General features: G+C 39.6%; 1 protein-coding gene across 11 annotated transcripts in view; it reads right to left on the bottom strand.

Annotated features, from left to right (window-relative positions):
* Nucleotides 1-11,412: 11,412 nt before the first annotated feature.
* The window catches only part of ncam1a (neural cell adhesion molecule 1a), a 220,480-nt gene continuing 218,236 nt past the window's right edge, over nucleotides 11,413-13,656 (bottom strand). For all 11 annotated transcript variants that reach the window (XM_044041830.1, XM_044041831.1, XM_044041834.1 and 8 more), the window contains one exon: nucleotides 11,413-11,553. In XM_044041830.1, coding sequence (XP_043897765.1) covers nucleotides 11,433-11,553 — 121 coding nt within the window. In that variant the 3' untranslated portion in view covers nucleotides 11,413-11,432. The remainder of the gene's footprint in view (nucleotides 11,554-13,656) is intronic.

Here is a 13,656-nt window from a genome sequence, read left to right as displayed (position 1 = left end):
CCCGAGAGTGAGACGTCAGTGTTTGTTGGAGCAGCTTTGACACAGGATATTTCTAAATTGAAATATCCACAGCTGCACTGTTCCCCCGGTGCCTCGGTCCCACTACTGACAGTGAGTTGTTACAAACCTTGAAAGATGTAAATAATGTACACACCTGGTTATAATCTATGAGCAATTTGTTATTTTTTAAACATGTAAAACAGACTTGGCAATATGGCAGTATGAATTCTCATATTTTAAAGCAAATTTGACAACTTCCTTTGTGAGGAAATGTTGTTTGTGGATTTTGTTGAGTGAGTGTAAATAACATACATAAAATGTATGAGGTAAGTTTAAATACAACGTTTAAATACACAGAACAATGTTAATATATGTTGTTTTCCTATTTCAGACAAGATATTTGGATGATAAGACTTGAATTAAGTCTATTTATTTGAAATTATCCATACAATCGTCATTGAATCCGTTCGTAATTGATTCGCAGAACGAGCATCATCACACTGAAAGGCAGCAGGAGTAGTAGCATCACGTCCGCTGCAGCTCCTTTGAAGGTCGGCGTGCAATGAGGTTTTTATACCAGAGACCACTTTCATGTCTGCTAGAAGTTCACTTTGCTTGCAGACTCTGCAAAGCCATTGATGAAAGCATTTTAAGCCTTTTAGAAACATACTGAGTTTATCTTTGTAGTCGGGAAACATGACAGTGACGAGCCACAGTCTGGCAAAGTTTATTTCAAGAATGACTCTTTTCGTACACTATCGCCAGCGTCTGTCCCAGGTACCTTCACAGGTGTGAGCCCACGTTTGAACGGGTTACTTCCTGGTGGTGGCGTCGTTAGGTGACTTTTCAAGACAAAGTCAAACAGCAGAGCAACAAGGGGAACGTAACCTGAGCTCAGATCTTAAAAGAGGACGCAGGCTTCAAGGTTCCTCCTGAAGCCTAACAGAGAATGAGAATCTTTTGCTTTATCGTCTCAATCACTAGTTTCAGTCTGTGTGATTGACAGCTGGTATCGTCCAATAGGAGCCTGGGTGCAGGTGAGGCCTCTGGACATCCAGGTTCTTGGCAGCTCATGTCAGACATAGAGAGGCAAAAATGGAACCGAATCAGGGGGGACGCGATGGACTAAAACCTTTAAGTTATTTTCATGAAGTGCATGAGTTACATCAGGAAGGAAATTATGTAAAATAAGGACAACACAACACACTTTTTTGGACTCTGAGAATGTGAGCATAAAAAGTGAAGAAAAGGGAAAATGGACAGCTGCACGTTTTTGCCAATGTCACATTTGTGCATTATCATGATGGAAATTGCCTTTAACAGATGGTAAACTGTCGTCATGGAGCGATGAACATGGTTCAGCAAAAAGTCTCAGGATTGATTGGTGTTAAGGGTCTCAAAGTGAGCCAGGAACCTGGTTTGGTCCAGGCCTCTATCTATGCTGTTGCCGGCAAATTGCGACTCTTGCCAATTGCCACCTTTATATATCATCATATCAAGATTCCCTGGACCGGATTGTCCAATAAAAATGACTCAGAGTTTCCATTTCTCTCTGACCTCTCTCATCAGTAAAGGTGTTTCTCTGCCACTTTCACCAGTGTGAATAAACTCTACTAACTCGTGTGTGTGTGTGTGAAAATCTCAGCAAAGCAAATCATTAAAGAAAAACTCAAACCATCTTGTTTGGCACAAACACCCGCTGAGGTCATGACATGTTTTACCCATTCTGCTTTTGGATGTGAAGTGAAACACCTGGCGTGTATCTGGATTGTTTTATCGAACAGTGACATCTGTTCGAGTGCGACTGCATTTTGTAACAAACTGAGGACTCTACGGTGGCCTTCGCGGACCATAAAGGACGTCAATCTGGCGAGCTATGATAAAAGACTAATTTTGAGGCTTCTTGTTTATTTTAAAGCAATTATGCACCTATACAAACATCATTATGGGAAATATATTCAAGCGACTGGACCTTTAACGCACCACTTCCATACGAGTGGCTAACACAAGCAGGTAATACAGATGTTCCCCAACAATGTGCATCTTCTTCCTTTGTGCTTTTCGTTGTGTGAAAGGGAAAAAAAAAAAAAAAGTAATTTCCCGAGGAAACCAAATTAAAACGAAGAGATAAGTGAATCACCCAAACACTGCTGTCATAAGTGACAGCGGTGTTAAGGAAGGAGGGGAGGGCAATAATTGCAGTCGTTTCATGTGTGTACCTGTTGTGTCAACCCCCTCCTTCACTCTCTTCATCCTCCGTCTGTCTGTTCCTTGGCCAGAGGAGCAGAGCGGGCAACAATACTGCCAGCTGCGGCCACAAGCTGTGAGCAAAAGCCATTCATTTAAGAGGAGTTTTTTTTTTTTGTTCGGCTTAAGAAGTGAAGTGGGAAGTTATTTCTTTGAAGAAGCCTCCTTCTGAAGATTTGCTGATCAAAAACCCGAAGCTTCTGTAATTTGCTGGAACTCCGGGTGTATTTCTGTGAAAGGTCCAGAGCAATAAGAGAATGTTCAAGCCGGCGGGAAAGAAAATGGCCAGTCAGTGATTCTGCATACACGAGAATGTACATGACGACAAACTAACAGCAGCAATTTAAACATTTGTGTCCTCACGTATACAGTAAAACTCTGAGCGCAGCACAAATGATCACAAATACACTCATAATGTGCTGTAAATGGGAACATTCATTCATTCATTCATTCATTCATTGTCTAGCGCTTTATCCTCCACATGAGGGGTCGCAGGTCGCTGGAGCCAATCCCAGCGGACACAAGGCGAAAGGCGGAGTCCACACTGAACAGGTCGCCAACACACAGAGACGAACAACCATCACTCTCACACTCGCGGCTACGGGCGAATTTCACAGCGTTCAAATAACGTCTGCATGTTTTTGGATTGTGGGGAACCTTTGAGAAACTTTGTCTTTTTGCTGCAAGGCTATAGTACTAGCCACTACACCACTGTGTGGCCCTAAATGGGAACATAGTTTACAAAAGACCATTAACTCCTCAGAAATATATGCACTGACTTTATAAACTTTATTTTATGTGTAAATTAGGCTTCCTTTCATTCAAAAGTAGTTAACCAGCCTCTCCCTCTAGTGGCTACTCAGTATCTTTTTATTTCCTTGTTGGCTTCAGGAGGAAACGAGAAGACTTCGTCATTATTCAGCATAGATGAAGTCTGAACATGATGATGATGTTTTTTTAACCGTTTAACACTGAGTGTACGGTAGACGACACGTTTGCACACTTTGCATTACTGCAATTATCCGACTTCACTCATGCAAACTTCACTCATGCTGTTGCAGGAAGCCGGCGAATCAGCAGCTTGTTTTACACTGTTCAAAGTTAACACACAAAAGTAAATGCAGTAAATTATAAAATAAGTGCCAGATATTGAAAGTTATTCAGGAAAAATGGGCAAAAGCACTTAGTTACAGGACATTTTCTGGACCTTTTATAGGATTTATGGATGTTTATCCTCAGCACACATTGGCGATGGTATCACAGTCAGTTTATGTGCATTCAGCTTCTAAATACTTCATACCTTAGAGAGATGCAATTTATTTATAATTTTACATTCTCACAATAACATGCATTACTGTACCGTAATGACTGAACTGTATATAAAAAAATGTGCTTCTCAGAAACCGGAGAGTGTTCACAATCAAACCTTTATTCCCCGCTGCACAACACAAACAGTTTGCTCTTGAGTTATCTATCAAATACAAATTGTGAGTGGTGATCCTCTGCTCGTAGAGGAAGGCCTGGACAGGAGAGGGTAAAAGAGGGAGGGAAGGACACAGCGCGAGGGAAAAGTTTTTGGCATGGCGGTCACAGCAGGAAGCATGAGTCTGCGTGCACTGTGACGTAACACTGATGTGATTTAAAGGTTGGGAAGTGGAGATGAAGCAGACTGTTCTGGATAGGAATGCATGGCTGGCTGCTGATGCTGAGCTGAGGCGAAGGCAAAGAAGGGAGAAGTCGCGGGAGCAGCGCTGGAAACGACATGACTGAAACGTGGCTCTGCGTGTTAAAAAAATAAAAAAAAGGTTCAACAAAAAGGGGAAGAGAGAGAGATAATCTGCTGTGCAAACATCTGCTTCTGTATATTACAAAAGCAAATGACAGCTCAGCCTCAGGTACAACATCCAGACTAAAGCGGAGTGACCTTTTGTTTCGTCCAAATCGCAGAGAGATTTTGACAGTTTACGGGCTTTTACTGTGAAATATTATTCCCTCGTTTGGCACAAAACACTTCTGAATATCATCAATGTTTATCCTGAGTACAAAGACACAAACACTGTTAACCTCCAGGCCCAAGATATACTGTAGTGCCCACAATGTCTCATCCAAGCAAACAGACGGCAGAGCTGGCTGTGTTATTTCCACACGACACAGGACTTTTGCGACTGTTTATTAAAACACGCAGTATTTATGACGCTTTCACACAACCATACAAGAGCTCGCAGTAACATACAGTACACTGCACTACATCTGTGTTCTCGGGGAGCATTAGACAGGGATTTGGGAGAAGCTGTTCTCTCACAAACAGGAGAAATTTCTCATCTCAGAGAATGTCCTGTAAACTAAGTGCTTTTGCCCATTTTTCCCAGAATAACGTCCAATATCTGGCAGTTATTTACAATATACTGCTATATGTTTGAACACTATGGAAACTATGTAACAGGTGTTCTTCCCATTCTCCAGCTCCCTGAAACAGCATGAGTGAAATGACTATAATACCCAAATATTGGCTTTGACATGCAAAGGGTTAATTACGCTTGTGTCCACTCATGTGCTGCAATTTATCATCTATTTTCCTCGAAATGGGACCTAAATCCACAAAATTAACTCCACGCTCTGATGAAGAAGAGCAATTTTTGACCAAATTTAATGGTAAAGAGCTATAATTGCATTTAATTTAAACATAAAGGTTGCGAAAGTGCTGTTGTTCTGACCTGATCTCTTTCTGCAGCAGCCATTTTAACACAGAGGGGAAATCACAGGTGTAAATAATCACAGAGTCATCATTAATGTGATCACTGACACCTGTGCCGCCTTTTTTTAATTCAATTATTTTGAAAAGCATTAGTGTGATACAAATATCAAAAAAAATCATGGTTGTTTAGACCTTGGTTAAAAAAAACTGCATTTATTTTAGATAAATCTACAGATAATATTTGCTGTACCTTTTAGGTAAAACTAAAATATTATGCACACATTATCCTAAATAATTACACACTTTTTTTAAACACACCATCTGTTGTAGGTTTTGACCCGTATATTCATTCTACCTCTAAATATGTTGCTTAAAAATGAAAAACGTAATGAGTTACACAGCCTTTGTCTTTTTCCTCCCTTTAACTTTTTTGAGAGCTGAAACTATAGCGATCTACATTATCGACATATCATGGAAATCCAATATTTTACCACTTCCGGGGTTGCTTTCAGCGAGGAATCCAGGAACTATCCACTGGAAACTGAAAAGCACCTTATAAGTTGAAGTTGCTGTCTATTTATCGTCATCAATTGTGTCTCATGCGACATGTTTTCTAAAGTCTACATATCAATATCACAGTGGTCATGCAAATGTCTTTGGAGAGCTTGCGATGCATTTGTAGGGTTAAATAAAGCACATATTCTCATTCACTCCGCATATCACAATATATTTTTTTTAAACTGCAAAAAACTAAATATTCTCCTTTGCCGTGTGCACATGGAAATCAAATTACTCGATTCATAATCTCAGTATCAAGAAAGTTTAGTCTCAGTGTCACTGCTTTTCCTGCTCATGACATTACATTATGTGAACATGTGTGTAAGTTTGAGTTAGACTGCCACCTTCTGGACAGATGGGGAATTACTAAGCAGATAAAGGTTCTTTTCAACAGGTCTTTTATTTTGTAAAGTTCTGATAAAAGACAAAAGACAAGTCACTTGACTGCATCACAGAGATTCATGTGTATTGTTGTTTGTTTGTTTTTTGCTGAATTAGACTCATTAGACTTATGTTTCTACTAAAGTAATAATTTAAAAATCCCATAAATTTTTTCCCCATTAAAATTAAATTGAAATCATTTCAGTTCCTTTGCTTATAAGAAAACAATATTGAGTCATGTGGTTTACAGATTTGGGCCCGTGCATTTCAGTCTGTCTGTATTAATTGAGGACATGCTGCGCTCTAGTGGTCAAACGGTAGAACTGCATGATATGTGATAATATTAGACAGAGGGGAAATAAAAATGTTTCTTCAGTTGGATGTTTCATTTAAAGATCAACTGTTCCAGAGTCACTACGCTGTTTCTCTGGTTCTGTGGTTAAATGCCACTTTAATTTTTTAAATAAAATAGCATTTGCCGTCTGACAATTATCCCTTTGTCACTGAAATATTTGGAGTTATTTGACGTTCAAGCACAACTGAAAATAAAACCTTTCAATAAGTAGATTGTGGCGAGTTACCTCCCAAAATACATCAAACACCCCAGAGCAAATGTAAAAACTGTGTGAAGTGTTGTTTTGACCTGACGAGTGTGTGCAGCGGCCATTTTAACACCGGTCACAGAGGGAAACTCACAGGTGTAAATAATCCCAGTGATGACGACCGACACAAGAGTCGCCGTTAGCGGGATCACTGACACCTGTGCTGCCTCTCAAGAGCCTCATGAGTTTAACAAATGTGATTTTGAAAGGCGTTAGTGTCATACACGCAGCACTATTACACATATGTGTGTTTATTTTGTATACCTTGTTTAAAAAACACGTATTGACCTCATTAATTGTTGTTTTGTTTTTAGAAAAATCTGCAGATAATAATATGTGCTGTACATTCCAGGTAAAACACACAGAAAACTAAAAATAATGCTCATTCCCAAATGATGAATTGCAATAACTTTGTATTACTGTCTTCCATGTTTTATTAATCATTAGTATTTGAATATTTCTTTTAAAATTGTGAAATAAAATGATTTATAAGGTCATTTTTGTTTGTGTTTTGTATTGTTACAGGTAGATTTTCTGTTTTTTGTGTTCAGACTTGGAAGATTTGAGACCTTATTTTAACAACAAATATTTACATTTCTTATTTCTATGCAGGTTTTGACCTGTATAGTCATTCTACTCCTCAATATGTTGCTTACAAATGTAAATCTTCTGTTTTCTGGTTGTGAAAAACAGAATTAAGTGAGTTACACAGCCTTTGTCTTTATGTTCCCCCTTTAACTTTATCGAACACAATCATTTCTGGCAGAATGTCAGTGAAGACGTCAAAACGGTGTTTTTCCTTCTTTCCCTCAGTCCGTGTTTTGTATTTACATCAGATGTACGAGTGGATGACGATCACTGTTTTGACTGATAGTGTATGTGGGAGCTGTGGATCAATAACAGCGACCAGCTCGTGGTAATGAATGCTCAAGTCTTCTTTTTGAGTGAATATGAAGCAGACCTCGGCTTGAGTTACCGCTGTGAAACACAGCACCTTGGATTTTCCCCTTCTTACTATTAAAATTTCATGTTGCTTTGTTTCCTCCACACAAATCCTGAGCATGATGAAAAAAAGAACCTTATTTTTTTCTTTTTCCCTGACAGAATCTTGTGTCGGCTTCAAAAGGAAAAAAAAACTCAGCGATGCATCTGTGCCGTTTCTCTTTCTTCTCCTGAACAAGAAGAACTGGTTCACCTCAAGTCCTCCCACAATGAGAGTTTTTTAGGAAAAAGAAAGACAAAAGGAAAGGAGGTTTGTACATTTTCACACTATATTTAAACAGAAACAGTCCATTCTTTTGCTCACGAACACCCCTCACTGTTTTCATTACATCTCAGAGCTTTGTGAAGCAACAAAAACAAACAAACAAACAAACAAACAAACCCCCCCAAACAAAATAAAAAATGTTTTTTTTTAATTGTTTTTTATGATGAAGCAAACATTAAAAGTTCAGGACAAGTTTCACAACACGTGAGAAAAAAGATCAATTACAACACATGAAGCCTTCGATGTTTTTTTTTTTTCATATCAAATGAAAATAATATTAAATTCAAACATATTTTTGCACGCTTGCATCTGACAAATCCAAGGGTTTCTCAGGGAATTTGTGACCTGGGCAAAGTGTCACGATGTCTTCTTCATGGACGTGACGGCGATGCCACGAGCATGAAAAAGTCTAAATTCCATCATTTACGTCCAGTTTATTACAGTTTGGGCCTCCGACACAAAGACAGAAATAAGCGCCAAACTTTTGAACCAGACAAAGTTAAATGCAGTCACTCAGAACACACGAGACAATTTTACAAACTGTGAAATGAAGTGAAAGAACAAGCACGCGGACAGACAGGTGGAAAGTGTGAAACAGACTATCTGTGGGGAATGGAACGGAGTGCACGCCACTATTTCTTATTCAAAGGCACTGTGTCTTCCCAGTTTGCTGCTGTCGGACTTCTCCCGCATGTCGTCGGGAGTTGTTTTTTGTCGCATCTATGCTATCGGCTACGTCTTTTTCACACACGTTCAAACTATCTGCTATCAGCTCTACGACAAAGGGACGCGATGGAGTCACGCATGCGCAGCGCGTTAACTAGCTTGGAGAGAAACACTGTACAGAGAGAGAAAAAAAGAAGTTGCTGTGGTTTTTGGAAACACGTTTAAAAATCCCTTCACTTTCCCATGGACATACATTTAAAAAAAAACACCGTAATCAATGCATTCTGAAGGAAAAGAGGCCAAATTTGACTTCATTTTGCTTGAAAATAGACACGTGAAGACTTACAACCCGTGAGAGTTAAGTCTCTCTTAAATTAGACGTAGCTCATTTTGTTTTTTTAGTATTACAAGACATTGTTTTGTGGATTTACCAGTTTACATTTACCTTTTCTTTTAAAAAACTATGCCACATTGGTTTCTAAGCTGCACAGAGATTATGTGCTGCTGCTGCTGAATGGAATGACAGATGAGATCCACAATAACCCGAGCAAGGCCAGGTTTTTATCGTAGTTTATGAACCACAGAGATAAATAAACTCACTCTCCTCAAACTGGGTCCCTGTCTGCTATCATGGTGCAGTTTTTTAATCATTAAACGACAAAAATAGGATTTGCGTTCATAATCGAATCCACAGACGGTTAGCGTTAGCTGCTCAGTGCTTCTGTTCAGCGTAACGGCAGCTCGTTTTTCAATTGGAGGCAAAGATAACGATCATAAAATTGGTCCAAAGGGCTAACCTGCCGAAAAATAAAAGTCACACCACTGTAATTAAACTCATCAAAACATCCATCGTAAAACAATCCATGGTTTTGTACAATATTATAGAAACACAGTATTTAAATGAATTTCGAATTTTGAATCCTTGCAGTTGTAGAAAATAAATCCGGTTCAAATGAAAGAATTTAGTTCCAAAAGGGATTTTAAGTTCAGTACATGACGCATCACTGGAGGCACAAACTAATTCAAAGCTTAATGGCAAGATGGTGAAAGCACACACACACACACACATACAGTGGGAAAATGATGACCGCAGGTGGAATTAGATGTTTGGTTATTCAGAGGTAAAGAAATCTAAGAAAGCTGACGCTGACTCACAGCGTTCATGAATAAGCAGTGAAGATTACAGGGGTTAGCGCAGATGGAAACTACGAGACAAGAAACTCCATGGCAACCAATCAAACGTGGTATTCAAGAAAGAGACGGACGCCGAGAATGAAACGAGTTTGGCTGAAAACGTGAAGGAAATACTTCTATAGACTATTCTTTAGTCCAAACATTTCTGTGTGTGTGTGTGTGTGTGTGGGAGAGAGAGGGAGAAAGACATGATGTTTGTATTTGAATCTAAATAAGATCGAATAAAAAAGAGCTGTGTTCCCTCTACAGGCTCCGCCTCTTTTAAAGTGTTTGGTTTACAAGGGACGATGACAGTAAAGGTGCGTGGAATAATCCTAATCCACCCAGACCTGAGAATGTCTGCAATCAAACATCACATAGAGCAGGTTCAATGAAAAAAAAAGAAGAAAAGAACAGAGAATGGTTGAGAAAGTCAAATTGTTACTTCAACCGGCAACCATTTTCTTTTTTACAGTGTAGTCGCCGCTAAGTCAACAGCTCACGATGTTTGAGAATTCGGGCTCAGTTCTGCTGTTTCTCTTCTCTAAAAAAAGCTGACATAACAACTACAATATTTACTATTTCCTCTAGATTCATAATTTAATTCACTGGAGCGACATTAACGACGACTAAAAGAAGAAGAAACAGTTGAACTTGACGCCTGGATGTGGTGTTTATTTATTTTCTCATTGGTCCACGTCATAGAATACAAACGCTGACAAAAACACCTGCAATATTTGGTCTCATGAGAGTTTATGACTGTAGTAAGACACGACAGCACGGGCTAAAAGATTCTGTCAAATTGAGGCAAAGTAAGGCATCAATTTGAGAGACGTGACGCCTGGGAAGGAACACAGAATCCTTTACACCCAAATCTGTCTCTGATTTATGAGATTTATCGACTTTATCAGCAGTAGTGTTTGCTTTTTCTGTGTTTAACCTTCATCTTGACCTTTAAATTAAGCTTCGGTACATGCAAGACACAGCATAGGGAAGTTTGTGGACTGAAAAAGTATTTCCTGTTACGCAGCAAAACTCTAATTTTTAAGGAGCCAGGGTCGAAACCCATTAAGTGAGACAAGCGCGATAAACCCCCCTCCCCGTTGTCTTCCTCCGTCTCTCTCAGTTTAGTCGACATGATTTCTGAACCGGAACATTTAACAAAATAAAACAAAAAAACAAAATCACCTAAAGAGGAATGTGTACAGAAATACAGTAACTTTGCAAAAACAAAAAACAAAACAGGCAAGCTAACGTTCTACTCTGGAGCCCTGCCACAAGAAAATAATAAAAAAAAAGCTAAACAGGCCGGGACATCTGCACAAACACAACATGGACAAAAAGACCCACACTCCATTACCACAACGACAAAACACGCTGCATAAAGGATGCCGGTCTGACGCGTGTTTACACGACGAAGGCAGTGAATTGTGGAGTAAAGCTACAAGTTCAACCTTGGATACCTAGAGGAAAAGAGTTTTTTTCTATGTGTGTGTTTATCCATTTATTATTATCGTGTAGAAGAAAGTGGGTGAAGGTCAAGGGTGGATTTTCCGTGAGAATTAAACAAATAGCAATTGACGAGAAAGAAACTAAGGCATGTGCATGACGTTTTTTTTACATTTTTCTGGTCAGAAGACACTGGAGACAGAGAGAGACCCATCATTTCTTCTCTTTTTTTTTGTACTTTTTCTGTTGCTTTTTTTTTTGACGGGGTGGCATGTGACAATGCTTTGAGGTTTCAGTGACTGTGACCCCGCCCTCAATTAACCTTAAAACCCCACACCCTGACCACCCTTCCAACCCCGACCCCCATTTTTTTCTTTCCCGCCGCGCGAGGTGGTTACGCTTTACTCTCGTTGCCGTTCGTCTGGGGAGCCTCGTTGGGGACCGTCTTCACCTCGTCTGTGGCGTTCTTCACCTCCGTCTCGCCTTTAGTGCTATCGTCCTTCACGATCTTCCCGCTGTGGGGGACAGAAACGAGCGAGGGAGAGAGCAAGAAAGAGAGGAGAATGTGTTTAGTGCAATCCAACCAAGTTCCCTCTTCTCTGTCCCACACAGCTAAACTGTCTGAGCTGCCTTTTGTGTCATTTTTCAAAGAAAGTGGGGGTAAAAAAAACAAAACATGCAAGATGCTTTGAGGGAATTTGTTGTCGCTTCCTGTGGAACTGAAAGCATTTCACACATAATGGGATCGAGCTCACTATCCTAGCCAGACATCAAGTAAGAGTACATGGATGTCACAGCTATTTCCCGGGAACAATGGACGTCGATGTGGAATGAGACAGCGCCAGTACAGTAGGCACAATGAGCGCGCCGGGAATGAAAGAGCGAGGAATAACCTACAACACACAACTACAATGCACCAGAGGATTACACGCCATCTGGACTGAGCTGCAGCACAATGGGAACAGACTATAAAAGCAAAGCGTCCTCTCTCGTGTTAGCATGTGAACCCCTGTTGGAAACATTTGTGGTAATGAGCTGCTGCTGCTGCTTCTATTGTGCAAAAAGTGGTGCAAAGGTGATGCACTTCACTGCTGTAACGCACACATTCCTCTGTCCTATATGTTCACTCTCAAACGGCCGGTTTAGTCGACGCAGTTCTGCAAATGAGGGCAGGGACAGACCTATATACTGTGCATACTGGCAGCTTTGATTCAGAAACAAACCCATACTCTTCAGATACCCAACAGCCAAAATAAGGAGCAAAAATGTGTGTACAAAGCCAAATAAAAAAAGTTTTAAAACCTCTTTGGGAATATTAGGATTTCATGTCACATAAACTTTTTGTACAAAGTGAACATACTTTTTTTTGCTTCGTGAGTAAAAAAAGAAGAAAGGGAAAACACTGAACCACTGGGGAAGACAGATCCACCCGGAGAACTTGATACGGTTTTGAAAAGTAAACATTTTCTCACGCAGACGCGGAGGCTTTAGCCCGGGGATACGATGCTTGTGTTGGTGAAAGGCGAGCGTCTGACCTGACAGTGCAGACAGGAGGCTCGGGCTTATCGACACAATATCACGCTGCACTTCAGCACCACATAAACTACTCTGGTCTTTTTCAGTCCTCCTTTGGTTTACTTACTTTTTAATGGATTTGTTTGTTTGGACTGTGTGAAGTTTTGGCAAATCCCACTAATTATACTGTACAAATTATTACTAAATCACTTCTAATCATTTTCTTTGTCTTCCCCCCCCCCAGTTTATGTATTATATTCCAAACTAACCACAGTCCAAACTGTAAATATTACCAGATCATTATTCATGTTCTAAATTCAGTCTGAATCTGTAAGATTTAGTTGACAAAGAAACCACTCACACCGCCCAATCAACACATTATGGGTTTTTTTTGTTGTCTTTTTCTCTCAACCCAGCTAAAAATGTGTGTTTCTAAAATCATCCTGTTACCTAGAAAGTTGTTGACAGGTTTTCAGCAGGAGGTTTTCTTTCACGTGCCAGAGTTTGGTGAGAGACTTCTTGTCATGTTTGGTGACAACAGTATTTTGCCGTCATATTCCTTTAAGGTCTCATTTTCTTATGTTATGTTATATTATGTTATTTTTAGAATAACATAATGCACTGGTTATAAGAGTAATGTTATTTTTTATATTATATTATAAAAAATAATATAATATAAAAATATAATAATATAATATAATATAATATAATATAAAGAGTGACATGATGAAGCATCTTACCGATTGAAACTGTGCAAGTCTCAAGTGCATCAGAGAACTACAGTGGCCTTTACAAAAGGATGAAAGGATGTAATCACGAGTGGCGTGCGGTGTGACAAGTAAAATACTGACAATGATAAAAGAAAATCAATTTGTCCACTTGACTATTCTATAATTTAGTTTTCTGTGTTATTTCAACATTTCTATGGTCAAAATCACTGAATTTATGTATTTCCTGTTCAAACACACGGGAGAACGGTGAGGTGTGCTGTGCCGCCGCTCCGTGCCGCACACACTGACTGAAGCTCTCTTTATATCGCCAATACACATGTTTGATTATACATGTACTACACATGCCGACGTTCCACAGTCTGTCTATTATAT

Source organism: Solea senegalensis, linkage group LG13 (assembly GCF_019176455.1).
Source record: "Solea senegalensis isolate Sse05_10M linkage group LG13, IFAPA_SoseM_1, whole genome shotgun sequence".
Taxonomy (NCBI): Eukaryota; Metazoa; Chordata; class Actinopteri; order Pleuronectiformes; family Soleidae; genus Solea; species Solea senegalensis.
This window is presented reverse-complemented; position numbering and strand designations above follow the sequence as displayed.